Genomic DNA, 20,605 nt, shown 5'->3' with positions numbered 1-20,605 from the left:
GGGGCGGCGCTTTGGGGTGCCCAGGCTTTTATGCTGGGCGTAAACCCGCAGGAAGCCATTGCGGGGTTCTGACACGGACTGAGCAGTCATGTTTGCTGATGTTCTTGCACTGTAAATAGTATGCACAATAAAACTCTGAAAGACAAGACTGAGTGGAGCGTCTTTACTCAAGAGTAGCCACAACCATCATTCTTAATTTGACTTTTGATTTTGTTTGTATTTTATTTTAAGTAGCTTTGGGACATTTCTCTTTCGTTACAAAGTGATCAACAAATACTAGTATTATCATCAATTGTTCTTCATATTGAACAGAATATAACATAAATAGCAAGTACTTTAGTTTAATGTTGCCAGCCAAACAGACTGAAAAAACTTCTTTGAAAACCAAACGACATCTTCCATAGCCTCACTGAATTTACATTGTAACCATAAAAACATTTAGCTTTTAGAGATGTTGAGAAAAAGAACTCTGGACCCAAGGGCTCCGCTTGAGATAGCTGTTGCAGGACACCTGTAATCCCTTAAGGTGTGTACATACATACTTTGCACCCAACATCTCCACCTGTTATCTTTATCCCTGCTAGACACATTCTTTTCCAACCGCTGCAGATGGAGCACAAAGGCTACAAGAGATACTTCCCATGTAAAAGATGTCTTGTGGAATAATGTGACGGAATGCAAATCTTAAAAATATTGCCACTCCATAGAAGAAATACAAACCTTGGAATATTAAATTTTAAGCTTTCTATTCATTTTCAAAATATATAATTTATAAGAACAGGAGGTAGAAATCATTTAAGATATTTGTTCACGATGAATTTCGGTGAATGGAGAGGGAGAGAGTCATCTTGCCAGCAACAGCAGGGACCAATCTCTAAATATTTTCTGAAGCCTCATAGAGGCTTCAATGGCTCTTCAGTACAATGGTACAAGCAGAAATACAGGCTTCAATTTTTGTAATTCCATAGCTTAAATATACAACCTCTTTAAAAGACTTTAAAACTTTACAGCAGTGGTTCCCAAAGTAGGTGCTACCAGTCCCTGGTGGGTGGTGGGGTTATTGGGGGGGGGGCAGGAGGGATTCTGGTGATGTAAATTACTAATAATCTTTGAAAAGCTGGTTTCACTGGATCAGGTTCAATAATTTTGCAGTGAAAATTGGATTTTGAATAAATGTACAATTAATTGTCACTGTTTTGAATTTTACTGCTGTTCTGAATAATGCTTTTGATAGGGTATGGTAAGCAGCACCATGGGTGAGTTCATAGAACCAAGGGGGCAATGGCCCCCCCAAAATTTGGGAGCCACTGCTTTTACAATACAATATATTCCTTGAGCTCCCTCCTTCCAACCACAGTTATCTTAAATTCAGTTTGCTACTATAAACAGCAGACATCAAAAACATTTATGTCCCTTTATTTTGCTTCTTTATTTTGCTTCATTAGTGATTGGAGCAATATTCTGGCCCATTTTGGAAATGTAATCAAGATTTTTAAAATAATGCATACAACCAGTGATCACACAAAATAATTCATTTTATCTTGAATGAAATAGCACCAGCAATTTTTTGCAATGTTAATAATTTAAAACGTAGCTTTGTTGTTGCTTTTCTAAAAACAGCACTTCCTTTGGTTTTCACCGTATAAAGTCATAGCTGAAAGACTGCTAAATGTTTGGTCAAAATTAAACTTGCCCATAGTCAATAATTAAAATAAATACACAAGACTTTCCATTCTTATGAAGGCTTTGATTTTTGTCAAAATATAAGCCACCTCATTCCTAACAGAGACTCCCAAGCCAAAATCTATTTGATTTGACTCTTAGACCATTATGCTAAGAGAGCATCACCTGCAGACCAGTTCCCCAAGTGCCATGCCAGGGGAGGGTGCTCAACAGCCTATGGGACCAGCATTTCTTAATCATTTACCATTTTGGAGAATGCAGTGTAAATCCTGTGCCATAACTATCCTTGTCACTTTAAAGTGATGAATATTGGTAGGCAAGGAATACTCAAAGCATCACTATCAAATATGGTATCCAGATTTCAGAGAGGCTATGTTAACATCTCAACATGTACTTCTAAAATTAAAACACTTTGGAAAGTAGCTTATTCATGATTTAGCACAGGCATCCCCAAACTTCGGCCCTCCAGATGTTTTGGACTACAATTCCCATCATCCCTGACCACTAGTCCTGTTAGCTAGGGATCATGGGAGTTGTAGGCCAAAACATCTGGAGGGCCGCCGTTTGGGGATGCCTGATTTAGCACTACTGTCAGCTCTCACGTGTTATGAAACTTAAGACCCTAACCTATAATAAAACTGAAAAAAACATATTGGCACATTTTTTGTTAGTAAAGACTGGGCTAAAATGGTTTGAATTTAGTAATCTGTGATTACTTAGGGAAGCCATATACAGGCACAGTTCATTTTTCAGATTTTAATCTGTTTTCAAAAGCTTACGGTGCTGCTTGATTACAATAAATAATAATAAGCTTTTAAGCTCCATTAATTACAAATGACACTGTAACTTCTCGGCTATTTGGATAGGTAAATCATTCCGCACATGTTTTGATGACATCTGCAGCTGATTCTCCCCTTGATCCACACCAGGCATCCCCAAACTGCGGCCCTCCAGATGTTTTGGCCTACAACTCCCATGATCCCTAGCTAACAGGACCAGTGGTCGGGGAAGATGGGAATTGTAGCCCAAAACATCTGGAGGGCCGAAGTTTGGGGATGCCTGATCCACACCATACTGCCTTCTCCAAGAGAAAATGATCTACAATTAGATTCCTTCAGTAAAACATGGTTAAAATATTGATTATTGGGATTGAATTCAGCCCTTAAGGATGCTCTGGTATGGAGTGGCACATCTGTGGCTTCTCCGCCAACCCAATGAGGGAGAAATAATCACTTGGGGGGGGGGGGCAGTTACCACACTTGTTAGAACACACAATGCCTCCTAAATACTATCTTCTGAAAAACAACGAAGCCTTGCGATAAGGATGTTAACAATTCCCACAAGTATCATACATATAGATATAAGGCAAGTAAAACTTCAGAGGCCTTCCAAAATATTCCTATATGCCATAGTCTGAATACATACTGTTTGATTTTGCTCAAGTGCTAACACCACATATGAAGACAAACAAGAAAAAGACTATTATAAAAGTTAAATACTTTAAAATGAAGTGGTTTTGCTAAAAATGCTTTGTCCCAATAGAAATCAGAAGACTTGAATCACTTTTTTCCTGCTGAAAATCTTGTTTGGGTAAACCATGTTCTATTGCACTAGGGTCTTTCTTAACCCTCTAGTCATTATCAGGAAGCTGGACCAGAACAGCATATTTCTCTTTCCACAAAAGATTCCTCAAAGGCATTTTGTCATCAAGTGTAAGCCAGTCTTCCAAAAGACTGTTTGGCAATCTGCCTCCAAGACTGAGATTTCTTTGTATATGCCACAGTTCTTAAGCTAGTCCTCAGAGGCAGTCTGGAAACTCTTCTCGGAGGAAGAGTCAAAATCCGCTTCCACTCCCGATTCTTCAGAGTTCATAAAAAAGGGAGGCATGGAGTCAAAGCTTCCATTTATACCCACTGCAACTTCTTTCTTAACCAAGTCCTCACAGTAGGGAAGATCCAAAAGCCACTCTTCGAGGTGTGTAGATGTAGAAGAATGAGGCATTTTAGGAGGGCAGTAAGAAGAGCGAAGACTTGTGTTCAGGGGGGCAGTCTGACACTTTCTAAGCAGGGCACTGTTTTCCTTACTGTAAAAAAGAATAAATCTCAAGAACTCTTCAGCAACTTTTGATTTTTATCATTTATAAAGATGGGATATCCGCCCCATCCTCATCCAATCAGCAGTAAATGACTGAAAAAGGGTTTAAAAACAAACAAATCAATCTTCACTGAAAACATCTTTCTAGATTCTCAAACGCCTTGGTTCCCAAACACCAAAAACCCAGAAGTAAGTGTTCCGGTTTTTGAACATTTTTCGGAAGGCAAATATCCAATGCGATTGTTAGCTATTGTTTTTGGGGCGCCTGCATCAACCAAAAGCTGCGCCTTGATTTTTGAACATTTCAGAAGTGAAATGGACTTCCGGTACGGATTAAGTTTGGTGCTTTTGTTTTTGCTATTTTGCGTTTTTGAAGCCTTTTTGGTTAACCTGTTTTTGTGACTGTGTGGAACCCAGTTCAGCTACTGATTGATTGTGTGACTGCGCAAATGGATAAAAGCCCCCCGTCCAAACAATGACTTTCATCAGTGCAGCTAAGAAAAAAATTAATTTTAATTTTTATAATCTACAATACTGTCTTATTTTATAGTACAGTACATTGATTATTGCTTTCACTTTATGGATCAATGGTCCCGTTAGATAGTAAAATTCATGTTAAATTGCTGTTTTAGGTATTGTTTTTAAAAGCCTGGAACAAGGGGCAAGTACAACTTACAAAAACTAGTGTGCATGCACACGAAAGCTCATACCAAAATAAAAACTTAGTTGGTCTTTAAGGTGCTACTGAAGGAACTTTTAATTTTACAAAAACTAATAATCAGAGAAGAAAATGGATTACTTATGCCACATAAGAGATTTTTTAAAAAGTCAGTTGCATGTGAATCACTTACATTTAATGTCACATCTACTTTAAACCAGTCGATGTTAATTTCATTGCAAACGTAACACTAAACCGTGGCTACCAACAAAAAGAGAAGGAAGGGGTGTTCATGGAATGATTGAGAGGGAGTGGATAGATCCATAGCACACTCACAATGATTAAGCAATCGGAAATATTATGTCTGCACCTGACCAACAAATGTGCAGCATGAAGCATGTAGCAGCATAAGATATACCTGGGAATACTTAGTATTCTTTTTCTTGCTTTGGAATATACTGTCCCCACAACTTGACGGAGCTGGCCTTGCATCCATCGCACATCATCAGGGATATCAGGAAACCAGTCCACTAATCTGTAAGGAATAAATAATAGTGTTTCAGGCAGAACCCTGATTTGAGAAAATGCCATATGGGAGCAAAGGACTTTGGGCTTCTTACTGACATCAGCTGATCTGCCCCACCTAAAACTTGGCTTGCTGGCTTTATTGACTGATTGAATTTGAATTTATATACTGCCCAATACTCACAGGTTGCAGGGTGGTTTATAATTAAACACAATAGGGGTGTTTAATTTTTAGTTTTTTCTCTACAGCAGGTTTGGAAATATTACTGCTATGTTTTCAAGGGCCATACAGACTCCTTGAACAGAGTTCCCTATGCAGCCAGTTTCTCAGTTAAATCTGGAGATGCATACCAATTAAAATATAGGATTTTAAAAGTAAGCTTCATGCACACACCGTGTTGTTTATGAAACTGAACACAAAGAGCACACATGGAAAAGAAAATATATCTACTATTTCTCAGTTAATCATTTTAAGAATAATATAGTGGTTAAGCGAACGCACTGTGAGCCTGGAAGTTCTAGTTCTAGTTCAATCAAACTTTAGCCAGTTACCTAAAGTTACCTAAATGAATTGTTACCTCTCAGCAGTATTCCACTCATACATTCCACCCTATGTGCAATACAGGGATAATACTTTCCTGTCTTGCAGGATTTAATTTTTATAGGAAAATTGGAATACATATGAATTTTTTAAAAAAGTATTATTGCAAGGCTTGTGAGCCCTTAGAAAATGTGCAAAACACCAGTACAACAAGGGCAGACTTCCATGCTTAACACTCACCTTAAGGCCACACAATAGGCTGACTCAACTGGCAGAGTATACGGCAGCATCACATAGGACATCAGTCGCATTGGTAGAAATTTAGAAAGCTGAGCATAGAGTCCACATTTCTCTTTACAAGCCTCCTGCAATGCTGTCATTCATACAGTCATTAATCTCAACTGCACATGAACATAATGGCTTCTAGATTCCGAAAGAGTGACGAAGCATTGCCTGGAAACATGCTAGATAACCCACAACAGGCTTTCTCACAACAGAACTCAACTAAATGCACCTAGTACTCTCCTATATACATATGGGCCAATTCATCACCATAAATTTCAGTAATGTTCAGTTGGCTTCTAATGGGGACAGGTAATTCCACCAAGTCTGCTTCAGGTACAGTCTGATTCTCCTAGCATTCCTCATGCAGTCGATATACAACCGGAAGAGGCTGCTCATTGTGTCACTGTTCTGTGAATCATTAAGGGACCATCATCTAAGTTCCCTTCTTTTCAATCAGAACAGACTCGTGAAAAAAGGCAGGGGTGGATCCTCCAAGAACAGGAACTTTTTACTCTTTTACACTCAAAACCTTTTTGTATGATAAAAATATGGTTTTCCACAATTTTAATTCAGAAAAAGCAATGCATCTTGGCCCTCAAAAGCTTTGAAAAAACATTCATTTACTTGCTTACTCATAGCACAACTCAACCAAGATTTCTATTCTATTTCAAAATAAAAACTTAGTTGGTCTTTAAGGTGCTACTGAAGGAATTTTTTTATTTTACTTCGACCCAGACCAACACGGCTACCTACCTGTAACCAAGATTTCTATTCAATAGCTTGTTCACTGGATAGTTCTCCTTGCAATTTACTTGTTTTTCTTTCCTTACAGCCTGAAAGCCCCGTCTGCACCAAGATTTAGTTAGTATCCAACATTAATAACTTTCATTCAAAGGTGGCCAAATAATAATAATTTACTGGGTGGCTTCCAACAAAATATTAAAATACAATAGTCTATTAAACATTAAAAGCCTCCCTAAACAGGGCTGCCTTCAGATGTCTTCTAAAAGTCTGGTAGTTGTTTTTCTCTTTGAAATCTGGTGGGAGGGTGTTCCACAGGGTGGATGCCACTAACGAGAAGACTCTTCTGTGATGCACAAATATATACCCAAGTTCTTAGTTAAACTGTTTTACTAAATCAATTTGCACAGTATTCCAGACACTCCTGTAGTGAATGTTTATTACTTGTCCAGTTATAAGTACCATGGGGGCTGGGGGGGCCGAGGCCCCGGGCGCAAAATTCTGACGGGGCACAACCAGGCACCCCCATGCAGGCGCCGGCTTCTGTAGGCACCCCCAGCTTGGTGAAGGCGGCAGAGCAGCCCAGGGTGAGCGGGTGCAGGCAGAGGGAGGCTGGCAAGGGGTAACCCCAGTGCAGCCGGGCCTGGCCCTCTTTTCTGCAGGTGTCGGGAGGATTTGCCTGCCAAGAGCCACATTGGCTGGCCAGGCTCCCCTCTGTGCGGGTGGGCAGATGGCACAACACAGCCCCACTTTGCTCTAGTTGGGGGGGGGAGTGCTCTGGCAGCATCAGTGCCCACCAGCAACCCATGCTATGGCGCTGATAAGTAGCAATAACTGAGGTTTCTCAATTATTTTATGCATAAGATTAAAGTATGTAAAGATGATTAGCAAAAATAAACTGAAAAACAAACTTTTATCATAGTATATTCCGTAATAACTGGTCATGATCCACCCCAAGTCAAACACTTTAAAGTACCACGGATTTCAATGGGAGAAATTTAAGAATGTTCTAAATGTTCTCCCACTGAAATCATGTTGGATGTACAAGTGCTGAATTCTGGCTGGACTGTACCCAACGTTGTTTGCATTGACAGCATCATTACTAATTACTGAAATAATTTAATGAAACTTCGTTTTACAATAAAAAATGAGGTTACTTTAATCTCTACCTTTACGGAGTCTAGGAGGTAGATTCTCAAAAATTGTTCCATTCAATGGCCAAGCGGCTAATTGCAGCTGTTCAATAAGCATTTCTTCATCTTGCATCTCTTTTTTGGCTTCATTTGCTGCAACTGTTTTTTTATCAACATAATCTGGGGTCTGAACACATTCCTGATGGTTTTCCTTTGTTAAGGCCAAGTCAACGAAGACCGAATCATACAGTATACCTGAGGAAAACGGAATAAAAACAGCTTCTGATGGGATGGTATTTTTGTATTCAAGAGCATGACAGGCACCATATTGCAAAACAGAGTTGGAAGAGAGCATAAAGACTGCGCTGACAGCTAATCTTCCTTTGCCGCCTTCCCACACTACATTCTATGGCCGCGCTTCACAAGATGAAGCGGCGGCCATAGAAAACCTCACCGTCTTGCGAGTCCCTCGCGCAATGCAAAACCCTTTCGAGTTTTTCGTTGCGCGAGGCATTTGTCTTGCGAGGTACCACTGTATCTACAATGTAGAATCTATATATGCTGGGTTCCAGCTGCTATTAGCAGCTGCATTTTGAACTAGCTGAGGTTTCTGAACATTCTTCAAAAGCAGTCCAACACAGAATGTGTAATCTGAACTCGATGTTACAAAGATACGAGCAACCATAGTCGACATCTTTTGTCTGTATACAAAAATGCACAGACCTGACATTGTGACTAACATTCTGTTCACCATATTATATATTTGAAATCACAGTGACGTACCATTTTCTTTCAAAAATCTAAGAGCATCCGAATAGCCTTGTTCACAGATCTCTCCTAGCACCTGAAAATAAGGTTACAAAAAACTAGTAAACAGGAGCAAGTACCGTCTTTTTCCGTGTATAACACAACCCCACGTATAAGATGACCCCTACTTTTGGGAGCCCAAAATAAAGAAATCAGTATTTTAGTTGTTCAAGTTTTGTGGGAAATCGGCCAAAAAGTTGTTGAGCTGTTTCTCCAGCCTGCATCTGACTTTGCCTCACACTGTGGCCATACTCCCTCCTTGCCTGGGCACTGCCTCACCTCTCCAGCCAGCTCTGAGGCCAGCACTCCATGACTCAGGAGCTGCCAGGAGCCACCAGCTCACTCAAGACTTACCGTATGAATCTGTGTGTCAGGCAACCCCCAATTTTTGACTAAATTTTTGGGGGGGACATCGTCTTGTTCACAGAAAAATAAAGAATGCAGTGGACGCTCGGGTTGCAAACATGATCCGTGCGGGAGGCACGTTCGCAACCTGTGCCTGCGCACGCGTGGGTCGTGATTCAGCGCTTCTGTGCATGCGCAAAGCGCGATTTAGTGTTTCTGTGCATGCACGTGCACCAAAACCCGGAAGTAACCCGTTCTGGTACTTCCGGTTTCAACGCAGAGCGCAGCCCGAAAAGATGCAACCTGAAGCAGCTGTAACCTGAGGTATGACTGTATTGAAAATTCCCAAAGAGCAACATCCAGAAAGGCATCTCATGGCAGTCAACACTCTTGACACATCACCAAAAGGCTCAGTAAGCACTTTATCATAGTGAAAGAAAACAATTCTACAGTAATTGTACCGTGGAGCACTGCACACCTCCTTCCTTAAACCTTAACTGCACCAAATCTGCCCCAATCATTGCTCAACTCCCACCCCAATATTGCAAACTGAGGAGGGTTACCACCATTAACATTGTTCCTTGCTAGTAGGAATTGCTCTCAATGAATTTACTAAACGTGCCCCTAAGATGCACTCTAATATCTAGATTAAATGTGAAGTGGGAAAACCATGTATGCCACCATGAAGGAAAGGTGGGCTATAAATTAAAATAAATACAAAAATTTAGAAATTTAAACACAACTATACCTTTGGAGAGGTGCATCTGTCCAGCATTCCACAGTAGGAACATATAAACATACATGCAAACAAACTAGCAATTGGGTAAGAGAAAATAGTGAATATACATACCTTGGGTTCTGGAGGAAAAAGTGCTTGAGTTAAACGGTAGATGTTCCCTAGGCTAAACTGAATGCTGGTGTTGGTGAGATTCATTTCATGGAAGTTTGCAGAATTGCCCTTGGGACAAATGTCACACTCCCCAGCAAAAGGTGAAATTGTGATGGTGTTTTTTGAGTCATACTGCGGTAAGTTGTCACTTATTCCACCATCGACATAGCGCTTTGGGAAGGGAAGGAGAAAGAAAGATAAGGAATCTATTTGCTTAAAGCAAAATTTAGCTGACTTGCTCTGCAACTTCAGAAAGGAAGCCTAGTATTTCCACTTGCCACACCTTTCAGTGGTAGTATTACGTATATGTGAGCAGGTACTGACCCAACACAAGGCATTACTCAGAACAGCAACAAAGCTTTGTGCACCTCAGGATCGCAAGTAATGTCTGAAAATGTGCAGGTGCATACCCCAGATTATATGCTGCCCAGCAGCTTCTGCAACATTGGAAGCAATGTTATGGGCTCTCTTTTGGCATGCACCACACTTAAGAGGCAAAATTCAGCCCTGGTGAAAACATTAGCTAAGGAAATTTACAACTCTCTACTGTGTTTCATAGGGCTCATATCCTTCTCACCCTGCCCGCTCCCTGCCAATACTGAGTGGCAAAGCCAATTCATAAAATTAAGTAGGCCTTCAGGCATGTCTCATGTTTGTCACCCCAACTAAATCCGTTTAGGTAACATAATTGTCCAGCCATGAGGGCAAAGCAACCAGATTAACCTGAACCATGGATTTAGTCTAATATGCTACTTTGCACCTCATATAGGATTTCAGCTTTTAAAGAGTAAAAATGGATGAATGTAAGGCTTATTAAAAATCTAGATCAGCAAGCTCTTCAAAAAAATTATCACTAAATCACACTGTTATTCTTTGCAGTTTTCATTTTGAAGTAAAAAAAAATGTCACATAAAGCTTTCACACGGATATTGGCACTATTTTTTAATCATCTAGTAGAATGTGCATATACTTGACCTGAATCATTTTTCTTTTCTTATTGCTAAAGTAGGAGGGCAAAACCATACTAGCAAAGATCAACTTCTCCATGTTTCCTTTCAACTAAGATGCAGGCAGCCTTTAATAGGATTCTTCAAGTTCTACGTAAGGCCTTGAAATACACTGCTTAAGAAAGGGCCTTAAAACAATTAAGAGGATAACAATTAGCATCTTGTCTTTAAGATCGCTTCTTCTGGTACCCTGCAAGACAGTTCTCAGCCAACACATACAAACCCAAGCCCAGATACAAACTACTGTGTGTCGGTATTGCTAAATCTATGTGCATATGTACCATGTAACATACTGTATCACCTCATCTGTCTCCTGAGAAATCTCTATGTGGGACAAGAAGCTACAGTTAGAACTGGATATGGAACAACTGATTGGTTCAAAATTGGGAAAGGAGTACGACAAGGTTGTATATTGTCTCCCTGCTTATTTAACTTATATGCAGAATTCATCATGCGAAAGGCTGGACTAGATGAATCCCAAGCCGGAATTAAGATTGCTGGAAGAAATATCAACAACCTCAGATATGCAGATGACACAACCTTGATGGCAGAAAGCGAGGAGGAATTAAAGAACCTTTTAATGAGGGTGAAAGAGGAGAGCGCAAAATATGGTCTGAAGCTCAACATCAAAAAAACCAAGATCATGGCCACTGGTCCTATCACCTCCTGGCAAATAGAAGGGGAAGAAATGGAGGCAGTGAGAGATTTTACTTTCTTGGGCTCCTTGATCACTGCAGATGGTGACAGCAGTCACGAAATTAAAAGACGCCTGCTTCTTGGGAGAAAAGCAATGACAAACCTAGACAGCATCTTAAAAAGCAGAGACATCACCTTGCCGACAAAGGTCCGTATAGTTAAAGCTATGGTTTTCCCAGTAGTGATGTATGGAAGTGAGAGCTGGACCATAAAGAAGGCTGAACGCCGAAGAATTGATGCTTTTGAATTCTGGTGCTGGAGGAGACTCTTGAGAGTCCCATGGACTGCAAGAAGATCAAACCTATCCATTCTTAAGGAAATCAGCCCTGAGTGCTCACTGGAAGGACAGATCGTGAAGCTGAGGCTCCAATACTTTGGCCACCTCATGAGAAGAGAAGAATCCTTGGAAAAGACCCTGATGTTGGGAAAGATGGAGGGCACTAGGAGAAGGGGACGACAGAGGACGAGATGGTTGGACAGTGTTCTCGAAGCTACGAACATGAGTTTGACCAAACTGCGGGAGGCAGTGCAAGACAGGAGTGCCTGGCGTGCTATGGTCCATGGGGTCACGAAGAGTCGGACACGACTGAACGACTAAACAACAACAACATACTGTATTCATGTAGAGATATGTGTGCTCCATGGAGTGCACAAATAAAGAGATTTGCATACAATAAACTTCCAAGGATGGTTCAGATTCCTAATAATATGACAACATGGCCAGGAACATACCTGCCAAGTTCCTGCCGGAAAAATAAGGGATCGGCAGACTGGGGGTAAATGGGGGTTTCCCAGGGAATACGGAAGACTTGGCAGCTATGGCCAGGAAGGAGGCACACTCTTCTGCTTCATACATTATCATGCAATGTGGCACCCTACATACTTTGTGTGTAGATAGAGGCATCCAATTTCCTTAGTTCTTCCATCTTCAAACTGATGCACAAGAAGAATAAAAACAAATGCCCCAAATAGGCTTTATTTTTTAAAAAATTAACATCTAGTTTCCTTAAAACAACTGTTATATTACATTGTGTGACTTATTTTGTAAAGACAACATTTCAGTCTCTCATCTGTCACATCTGAAGCTGTCCTGGAACTATTTGTTTGGCCATGTATATGAAGGACACACAGCAAAGCAGACATCATCTTTACATCTTCCCACCTTTTCTATCATCATCAGCCTTCTCATGCTGGTTTATAGTATGGAAGAATGAGCAGGTACTTACCACCCCTCTAAACGAAGGTGGGATGAGGCCACAATATATAGGCACAAATGAACTACAAAGCAAAGCCTGTCAAAAAGAAAAGAAAGATGAGTTGCACACTGCATTTCTAATAGGAAAATTTCTCCAAAATAAAGCTCTAACACAGTCATCTTCCAATGTTCTAAAAAATGAGAAAACACTGAATATGAGGAAACAAATTTTTAAAAAATCTTGAGACAAATATGAAATATTCTGAACATTATTCTAAACATGGCTAAAATGAGAATATACCTGTATGACTTCTTCTTTGGAATTAAAGTTGGATACCAACACATTTTTGCCATCAGACACTCTGGTAAGTGAAATGGAAAGTTTCCCTGATATCAACTGATGGGTGTTTTCAGGAAGATTTTTGCAAAGTCCATCCCTTATAATCTTCATCACATTAAAGGAAGGATGAAGAGGGCCAAGATTTCGCTTTCTTGCTTCTCTGGCTAGACCCAGAACATCTGCACAAGCTTCCGCTGAAAGATACATTACGGCATGTAAGAGGGGACATACTAATTGTGAAAACCAAATTGGTTAAAACAGCTGTTGTCAGGGTCACAACACACATTTGGCCTTGGTAGATAAACAAAAATGTGTGATAAGAAGGTGCCATCAGGAGTGGGGTCTTGACCCTGGTGTGCCTTCGAAACTCAGCATGAGTTCATAACACAATCTCCTCCCCCTTTGGCAGCTATAACCTTTCAAAAAAAACAAATTGTTACAACTTTTATCTGTATTAGGTAAGGTTCCCCAAAAGTGAACAATTTCCCGGATAGTTCCTATCTTTGACAGGGTCAGCCTGAAGTTACAAGATTAAAACAAACAAAAAATAGTCATTTCAACTATTAAAAAATAGTCTCCGAAACGTAGTTATGCTAAGTTGTGACAGCAGGCCAATTCTTCAAATGTCAACAGCATCATAGCTGTCAGGGAATATATCTGACCTCAATGAATTGACCAGTCAATTGACATTATTTGACCAGTCAACTGGTGAGCATCCAAACTTACTTACTTAAATAAATAAATGAAAAAAGAATATGGAGCCATAACACATTAAAGGTCTGTTAGGTAACTTTACTATTCACTGATTTGCCATTGTTGGCCAGAAAATACATTTTAATAACAGCATTTCATGAGAAGAGATAATACTGTTCCAAATTAAACAGACTCTGCTATCTGCCCAAGGACTTGTGTAACTATTCTGAAAAGAGTACACCCCCTAAATATTGTATTTTAGATCAGCCATTGCTGATACTTTGATAATCTAAAGGCACTAGTAGACGTTTCCTTCTCTCTCTCTCTCCCCAAGAGCTGCCCAATAAATGGAATAGGTTAATGTCCTGCAGTAACCTTCTCTACAGGGGAGATGACTAATCGTCCCACATGTCAGCTGGATCTCAGCTTATTTTCCTCACCCAATCAAAAGACAGCAAATAAACTACTACTACTACCAGTTTATGACGGCTGCTTTTTATCCTTTGGTCCTCAATTTCATGTCCGGAAAGGAAGTTAAATTCAGCTCTCCAAGAGGAATTTGACCTACTAATGCAGGGCACAGAAAGAGCTGACACATCTTGAAGGCGTCAATACAGACGGAATATGATTAATTAAACAAGTTACTACATTTTTTTTTACCAATCAATGAATGCTGGATTATAATGTAGATTTGCATACAGTTTATATTTCATTTAACAATGCAAAAAATACTATTTTTGATATTGGTGGTGAAATCTAATTGACATGTACATTTTACCAAGCTATGCAATCCTACTCAGAAGTCAGCCTCACTGAGCTCAAAAGGACCAACTTACTGGCATGGGGAACTCCAGATGTTGTTGGACTCCAATTCCCATAAGCCAATGGCCAATGATGAGATGATGGGAGCTGTAGTCCAACAGTATATAAAGGGCCAGTTAAGTGCCAAATTGTTTATCTATATCTATATCTATTCTAATCTATCTATCTGTCATCAAAATGCCATAAAAGGTGCACAATTTATCAGAACAGTGGCAGAAGGAGTACTTTAATCCTTTCGCAGTAGGCCATAAAAAGACAATCACTTCTACCAGCTGCTTTCTTACTTGGGGGTAAGGAAAGTGGGGGGCATTAGGAAGCAGTGCCAGGGGTGGGTTCGCCCCCCCAATAATTAAATGTACAGCTTCCCATGGTTGCATTTCCCTGTGTTTTAAATGCTTGAAAACTGTTTACTTGTCACCTATGCATCTAAGTAGTTGGGCCATCAAAGTTATTTTAACAGTTTAATAGTTTGCTCTCAACTAAAGGCCATGGACTTCCCCCCTTGAAAGATGGGGATACTTATCAAATTCTTTGCACTACACAATAAGCAACCAAGTCTTCCTGGTGCTGCTCAGTTTTTCTCATGCCATCTGATGCAAAGAAAAATCTAGCTAAATGTGGGAGAACATTATAACCGTTACTTAGCAATGGAAAATAGAGTGAAAGAGAATCTGCCCACACAACTTCTTAACTAATGCAGGAAAACTCAAATAAAAAAAATAAAATGTGGAGAACAGGTCCTTCGGAATGCTTAGCTCTAAATTTGAACACTCTTCCCAAAACTATAAAACCTAATTTAGCTCAAAGCAGGTTTTCTAATATGCATATATTTATATTTAGTTGCTGAGAAAGGATGTTCTTTCAGTTAAATGGAACACTAATTAAAAAGTGAAGACAACATTTTAATGGATAAAAGGTTAATCCTCTAAGTCTAAGGTACTTAACTAAGATTTTCACACACAATTCAGCATGCTGCAACTCACAAAAATGCTATTATGCCGTTTCATGTCAGGGGACAGCACAAGAGAGAATACTTTTACTGTATTGGTTTAGAGAGGGATGGAGAATGTTTTTTGGTGAAGGAGGGGTTTTAAGGTGGACTCTGGAGAAAAGTTGGGGCCCAGGTGGCGCTGTGGTTAAAACTGAGCCTAGGGCTTGCTGATCAGAAGGTCGGCGGTTCGAATCCCTGTGACGGGGTGAGCTCCCGTTGCTCGGTCCCAGCTCCTGCCAACCTAGCAGTTCGAAAGCACGTCAAAATGCAAGTAGATAAATAGGAACCGCTACAGCGGGAAGGTAAATGGCGTTTCCATGTGCTGCTCTGGTTTGCCAGAAGCAGCTTTGTCATGCTGGCCACGTGACCTGGAAGCTATACGCCGGCTCCCTCGGCCAATAATGCGAGATGAGCGCGCAACCCCAGAGTCGGTCACGACTGGACCTAATGGTCAGGGGTCCCTTTACCTTTACCTTACCTGGAGAAAAGTAGAATAAAAAGCTTCCCTTAAAAGCCAGGAATAGCTCCTGCTGCTGCCAACACACAGCAAATGAGAGAAAGGTACTGTACCTGGAAAATCAAAGTGGCTTCTAAACCCTAAGGAGGGACAGAGAGTACACAATGTTCTTGTGGGGAGGGCAGGGGATAAATTGAAGCTCTCCTGGGCACTTTCCTATGTAATGCACAGTCCCTTCAGAAGAAGTGGCGGGCTTCACTGATGGGTAACATTCTGTCTGATTACTGCAATGTGCTGTTTAAAGGGGTTTCCCTGGAAGAAGTGCAGAGTGCAGGTGTCAAAATTCTTGCAGGTGTGACTGGGAGGGCTCATTCAGTTCCTGTCCTGAGAAAACTGCACTGAAGAATGAGTAACAAATATTATAAATAAATAAACAAAGCAAGTTCTGCTAGAGAGACTGAAACAAAGAAACACAAAGGAGCACACAGTCTCTATGGGCAGCAAGCCCAGCACTTTGGTACTGACCTCCATCAAGGGAGAAGATCATAGAATCATAGAGTTGGAAGAGACCACAAGGGCCATCCAGTCCAACCCCCTGCCAAGCAGGAAACACCATCAAAGCATTCTTGACATATGCCTGTCAAGCCTCTGCTTAAAGACCTCCAAAGAAGGAGACTCCACCACACTCCTTGGGAGCAAATTCCACTGCCGAACAGCTCTTACTGTCAGGAAGTTCTTCCTAATGTTTAGGTGGAATCTTCAGGAAGGAGAATCAGGCAGGAGGAGCCAGAAAAGTTCCCCATTATATGTTCATCCCCAAAGACCCTGGGAAGAAACCGAAATGAAACCACCCACAAAATAACTCCGCAGTGCTAGTCACCTGCACAAGTTAGCTTCAGAGATTAAGTCTGAGAAAAATGTGGGGAGATGGTCATCTGGTTGCCTAAAGAGGTGATAATCTGAAATATTTGTAAAGCCCTCAAGAGAAGTATTGTATGGCAGATGTGGACAGACAGTATTTCTGGGCATTTTTGCAATAATTTGACTCCCAATGGTTTAATAGCAAGATTATTGTAACATGTTCTACATAGGGCTGCCCAACCGTCTCAAAGACCTGAGGTCAGATTACTGACCAGGGCTGGTTACAGGGCATATATTTTGACTGCATTGTCAGAAGAGCTCCACCGGCTACCAGGTACAATTCAAAGTCCATTAACTATAACCAGTGATTAAACTAGCCAAACTTGCCATAAGATTATGGGGTAGGGTGGGAACCAATATGCATGTTGATGAGAAATGATATAGAATCAGTTACCAGTCATTAAGAGAGTATATATTGGTGTGTACATATGAGACTATCTACTGCGTAGGTCAGATGTTGCTAGAATAAAACCCATCATCCCTTGCTATTGACAGTGCTTTGGCTGAAGACAGTTGGAGTCCAACAACATCTGGAAAGCCATAGGTTTCCCATAGGTTTGACTAAGGGTCAAACGATATGTAATGCATTATTAGAAACTTCCAACTTTTTTATAAAAAAAATGGTTTGTGTGTGGTGATTTTCATCTCAGCCATAGGGAGGGGAAGTTTAATCCTTTCCATAATCTCAATATCAATCAGTACCACTACCACCCCACACTATTGTTATTAGTTTGTAGTCCTTGTAGACCTGAAGGAGCTTCTCCACCCCCATCGCTCAGCCCGGACATGGAGGTCCAGCTCTGAGGGCCTTCTGATGGTTCCCTTACTGCGAGAAACGAAGTTACAGGGAACCAGACAGAGGGCCTTCTCGGTAGTGGCACCCGCCCTGTAGAATACCCCCTCATCAGATGTCAAAGAGATAAGCTATTATATGACTTTCCAAAGATAGGAAATATATAAGGAAGCTTTTTCATGTTTAATGGTATATATACAAATAACACATTGGATATTGGTTAGTTCTTATACTCACCAAACTAAAGATACCAAAGATCCTGAAGGAAATGGAAGTTCTTATTATTCCTCAACTGAGAACATGCCTATTGGCAAATATCATTAGCTTTATTGTGGAAATAATTTAACATGGCAGCTCCTGCCTGCTTAAAAGAATTATGAAGATGAACATTTGTCTCTATGTATAGCCTGTACAGGCTGTTCCCTGCTGTGTTTTAAATGTTAATGTGTAAATGTATTTCAGTATACCGGTAATTGGTTAAAACGCAGAACAGCTCAAAGTTTCGACTTCCGAAACGTTCGAAAACAGAGGCACAAAAGGCGGTCTGCCAATTCAATAGAGCAAATTATGGAAAAACAACAGATACACAAAGTGGAAGCCGTTCAACTTCCGAGGCGCGTTCAAAAACAGAAGCATTTACTTCCAGGTTTTGGGTGTTCAAAAACCGAAACATTCGGCAACAGAGACGTCCAAAAACCGAGGTACCACTGTATCTGTAAATAAAGCAACTATTCCTAAAACACCATAAATCTGTAGTGCTCTCTCATCCAAAGGAAGCTAACCCTGTAATTGCTGAGGAATTTGTGTAAAAATATTATCAGTTCCATACATTTCCAGTAGCCCTGTATCATCCTATAGCACTATGGTACCACTCCCACAGAAGGCCAGGTAGAGCCTCTCACTTCCCCATGCGCTCTATGCAGCCATCACACCCTACCCTGCTGCCTTTTATCTCACCACCCCCAATTAGCCCCCCTACTTTTAAAACTCTCCATTCTATAACCTTTTTCTCACCCGCTCTCATTTTCAGTTACCAGACTGTCGCAATACTCTTTCATGCCCTAAAATGTTTGCTTACAAGTTATGCTTTGGGACACAATGAACTGCCATTTGGACTACCTCCTCACTGAGTCATGATCTTTCCCTCGCAATCTTTACCCAACAAAGACACTGCAAAGGCCTGCAATGGTGTAAAATGCTGTAGTAAAGGAGGAAGGAGTTTGAGATACAAAACTTGACTACCAATTAATATAACACAGTGCACGACATTGCTTTCCTGACAATGACTCTTTGCATATAAAGGTGGGCATTACCCCCCAGTGGCAAAATGAAACACTAAACAGATTACCGTAATAGCATGTGCCACTGAGTCTTGGTAGCAGGAGCTCTAGGGTGACTGGGTATCCCTTTCAGGTGTCCTCTTTAAAATAAAAAAGGAGGGAAGAATCATTGTACCGCACCCCTCTGAAGAAGTGCACCGCCACTGCCCAACCCAGCAATGACTCTGTTAACAGAGTACAAAAAGGCATAACTTTTCCCACCATTAGAAGTCAGTGTTTGATTTCTAATGAGAGGCACTTGGGCTCAATCCTGAATTAAAGGAAGACATGGCTGATTCACAAGTTCCCACCTGTCTAAGACTCTGCTGCACAAACACCTCACCGTATATTCAGAGTTACTCTCTCCATCATTATTAGGACCCGAGTTGAGCTTCGGACCCTAGATCAAGATTCTGGACACTTTATTCCGACATCTGCAGCCTTGCTCCCCTTTCAACAGCCTCAAACACAAACAAACAAACACCCCTTCTCCATATTTAGGGTGAACACCCTCAAGGGTGCGTTTCTTTGAGCTGATCTTTGCCCCTGGGCAAGATCAAAGCGCTTAATAAACTGAATAAGCAATAAAGTGTATCCCTCGCACACGCCCTCCGGTGGCTGGTTGAGTTGGACGCCACTCTGGGTTGCCCCGGGCAACATAAAAGCGCCTACCGGTAATGAATCGGATACATAAATCGTAATTAAAATAATAACTCTGTACGTCCGGTGCAAAAAAAAGCAAACCTTGCATTAAGCTACGGGATACAGTTTACGGCCGCTCGTTCGTTCTTATCTTATCTTATCTTTTTAAAGCTTTCGTTGCGATTATTGCAATGACCAGGTTATTCTCTCTGCTCTTCCGACTGTTCTGCTATTACTTACTGCCTTCAAAGCTCAATGTTTCGTTTGCCCATCCACATAATATTATTATAACGTAACAATGATTGCAATAAAAAAACACAGCAACAGAAGAACCTTTGAAACGATAGCCATAAGGGGAAAGAAGCGAGAAAATAGCCCTGGAATGGCGCGAGTGACGCGTCTTATTCCCTCGTACCCAGTGACCCGCCTCCGACGAGGACGGCTCCCGTCAGGGCTCCGGCGGAGGCCCCGCACACCTGGCGGGCGTCGCGGATGAGGTGCGGGGCTCTCTCCTGGAGGCAGCTGGCGGCGCCGACGTGGTAGACGCCCAGGAACCCGCAGCCAGCGAACGACACGCTCCAGCCGCCCTCGCCGCCGCCGCCCCCCGGCATCCCGGCCGCCTTCCCGTCCCGACCCGGCGCGGCTGAGGAGGCGGCTGAGGCGGCGGGCGAGGAGCCGCGCACGCGCAGAGACGCAAGACAAGCGGCGGCGGCGGCGGCGGCGGATCTCCAGTTCGGGCCGCTTCATTAATAAAGAAGGCCGGCGGCAGAGGGAGCGCCGGAACGAACGTGGCCCGAGGGGAGCCAGCCAATCGGAGGATATATGCAAAAGAGGGAGCAGGGCGGAGGGAGGCCGGCGGGCGGGCGGGGGCTCCTGTCCTGCTTTGCTCGCTCGCTCGCTCTCTTAAGTTTGTGGGTCTTGGACAGGGTGGATTTGATTTAAATCAAATTGATTTAAATCACGATTTAAATCACTAGTCAGTAAGGCTTGATTTAAATCATAGTCGATTTAAATCACATGAAAAACTT

The 20,605-nt window shown here is 41.6% G+C and overlaps 1 protein-coding gene across 3 annotated transcripts; it reads right to left on the bottom strand.

Moving 5' to 3' along the window:
* Positions 1–148: 148 nt before the first annotated feature.
* On the bottom strand, positions 149–20,270 carry LOC118096529 (1-acylglycerol-3-phosphate O-acyltransferase Pnpla3). 3 transcript variants are annotated; one of them, XM_035138476.3, is made up of 9 exons: positions 19,993–20,270; positions 12,901–13,133; positions 12,631–12,696; positions 9,663–9,872; positions 8,444–8,504; positions 7,697–7,915; positions 5,742–5,874; positions 4,854–4,970; positions 149–3,766 (listed from the first exon to the last, which is right to left on the bottom strand). In XM_035138476.3, the coding sequence occupies exons 1-9, from the start codon at positions 20,186–20,188 to the stop codon at positions 3,475–3,477; spliced, it is 1,527 nt and encodes a 508-aa protein (XP_034994367.1). In that variant the 5' UTR covers positions 20,189–20,270; the 3' UTR covers positions 149–3,474. The 3 variants fall into 3 exon arrangements, with proteins under 3 accessions (XP_034994367.1, XP_060131175.1, XP_088526047.1); XM_060275192.2 differs by lacking the exon at positions 19,993–20,270 and adding an exon at positions 19,279–19,303; XM_088669921.1 differs by lacking the exon at positions 19,993–20,270 and adding an exon at positions 14,109–14,194.
* Between the last annotated feature and the right edge of the window lie 335 nt (positions 20,271–20,605).

The sequence above is a fragment of the Zootoca vivipara genome, chromosome 5, assembly GCF_965207765.1.
Source record: "Zootoca vivipara chromosome 5, rZooViv2.hap1.1, whole genome shotgun sequence".
Classification (NCBI taxonomy): Eukaryota; Metazoa; Chordata; class Lepidosauria; order Squamata; family Lacertidae; genus Zootoca; species Zootoca vivipara.
Note: the sequence above shows the minus strand (reverse complement) of the source record. Positions and strands in the feature narration are given on the sequence as shown.

Excerpts from the sequence above, each read along its gene's own strand:
- LOC118096529 (XM_035138476.3), bottom strand. The coding sequence starts at position 20,188 with ATGCCGGGGGGCGGCGGCGGCGAGGGCGGCTGGAGCGTGTCGTTCGCT. Across the intron at positions 8,505-9,662 it reads TTTTTCCTCCAGAACCCAAG|GTGCTAGGAGAGATCTGTGA; the intron begins GTATGTATATTC and ends CCTTATTTTCAG. Across the intron at positions 4,971-5,741 it reads GCCTATTGTGTGGCCTTAAG|ATTAGTGGACTGGTTTCCTG; the intron begins GTGAGTGTTAAG and ends TATTCCTTACAG.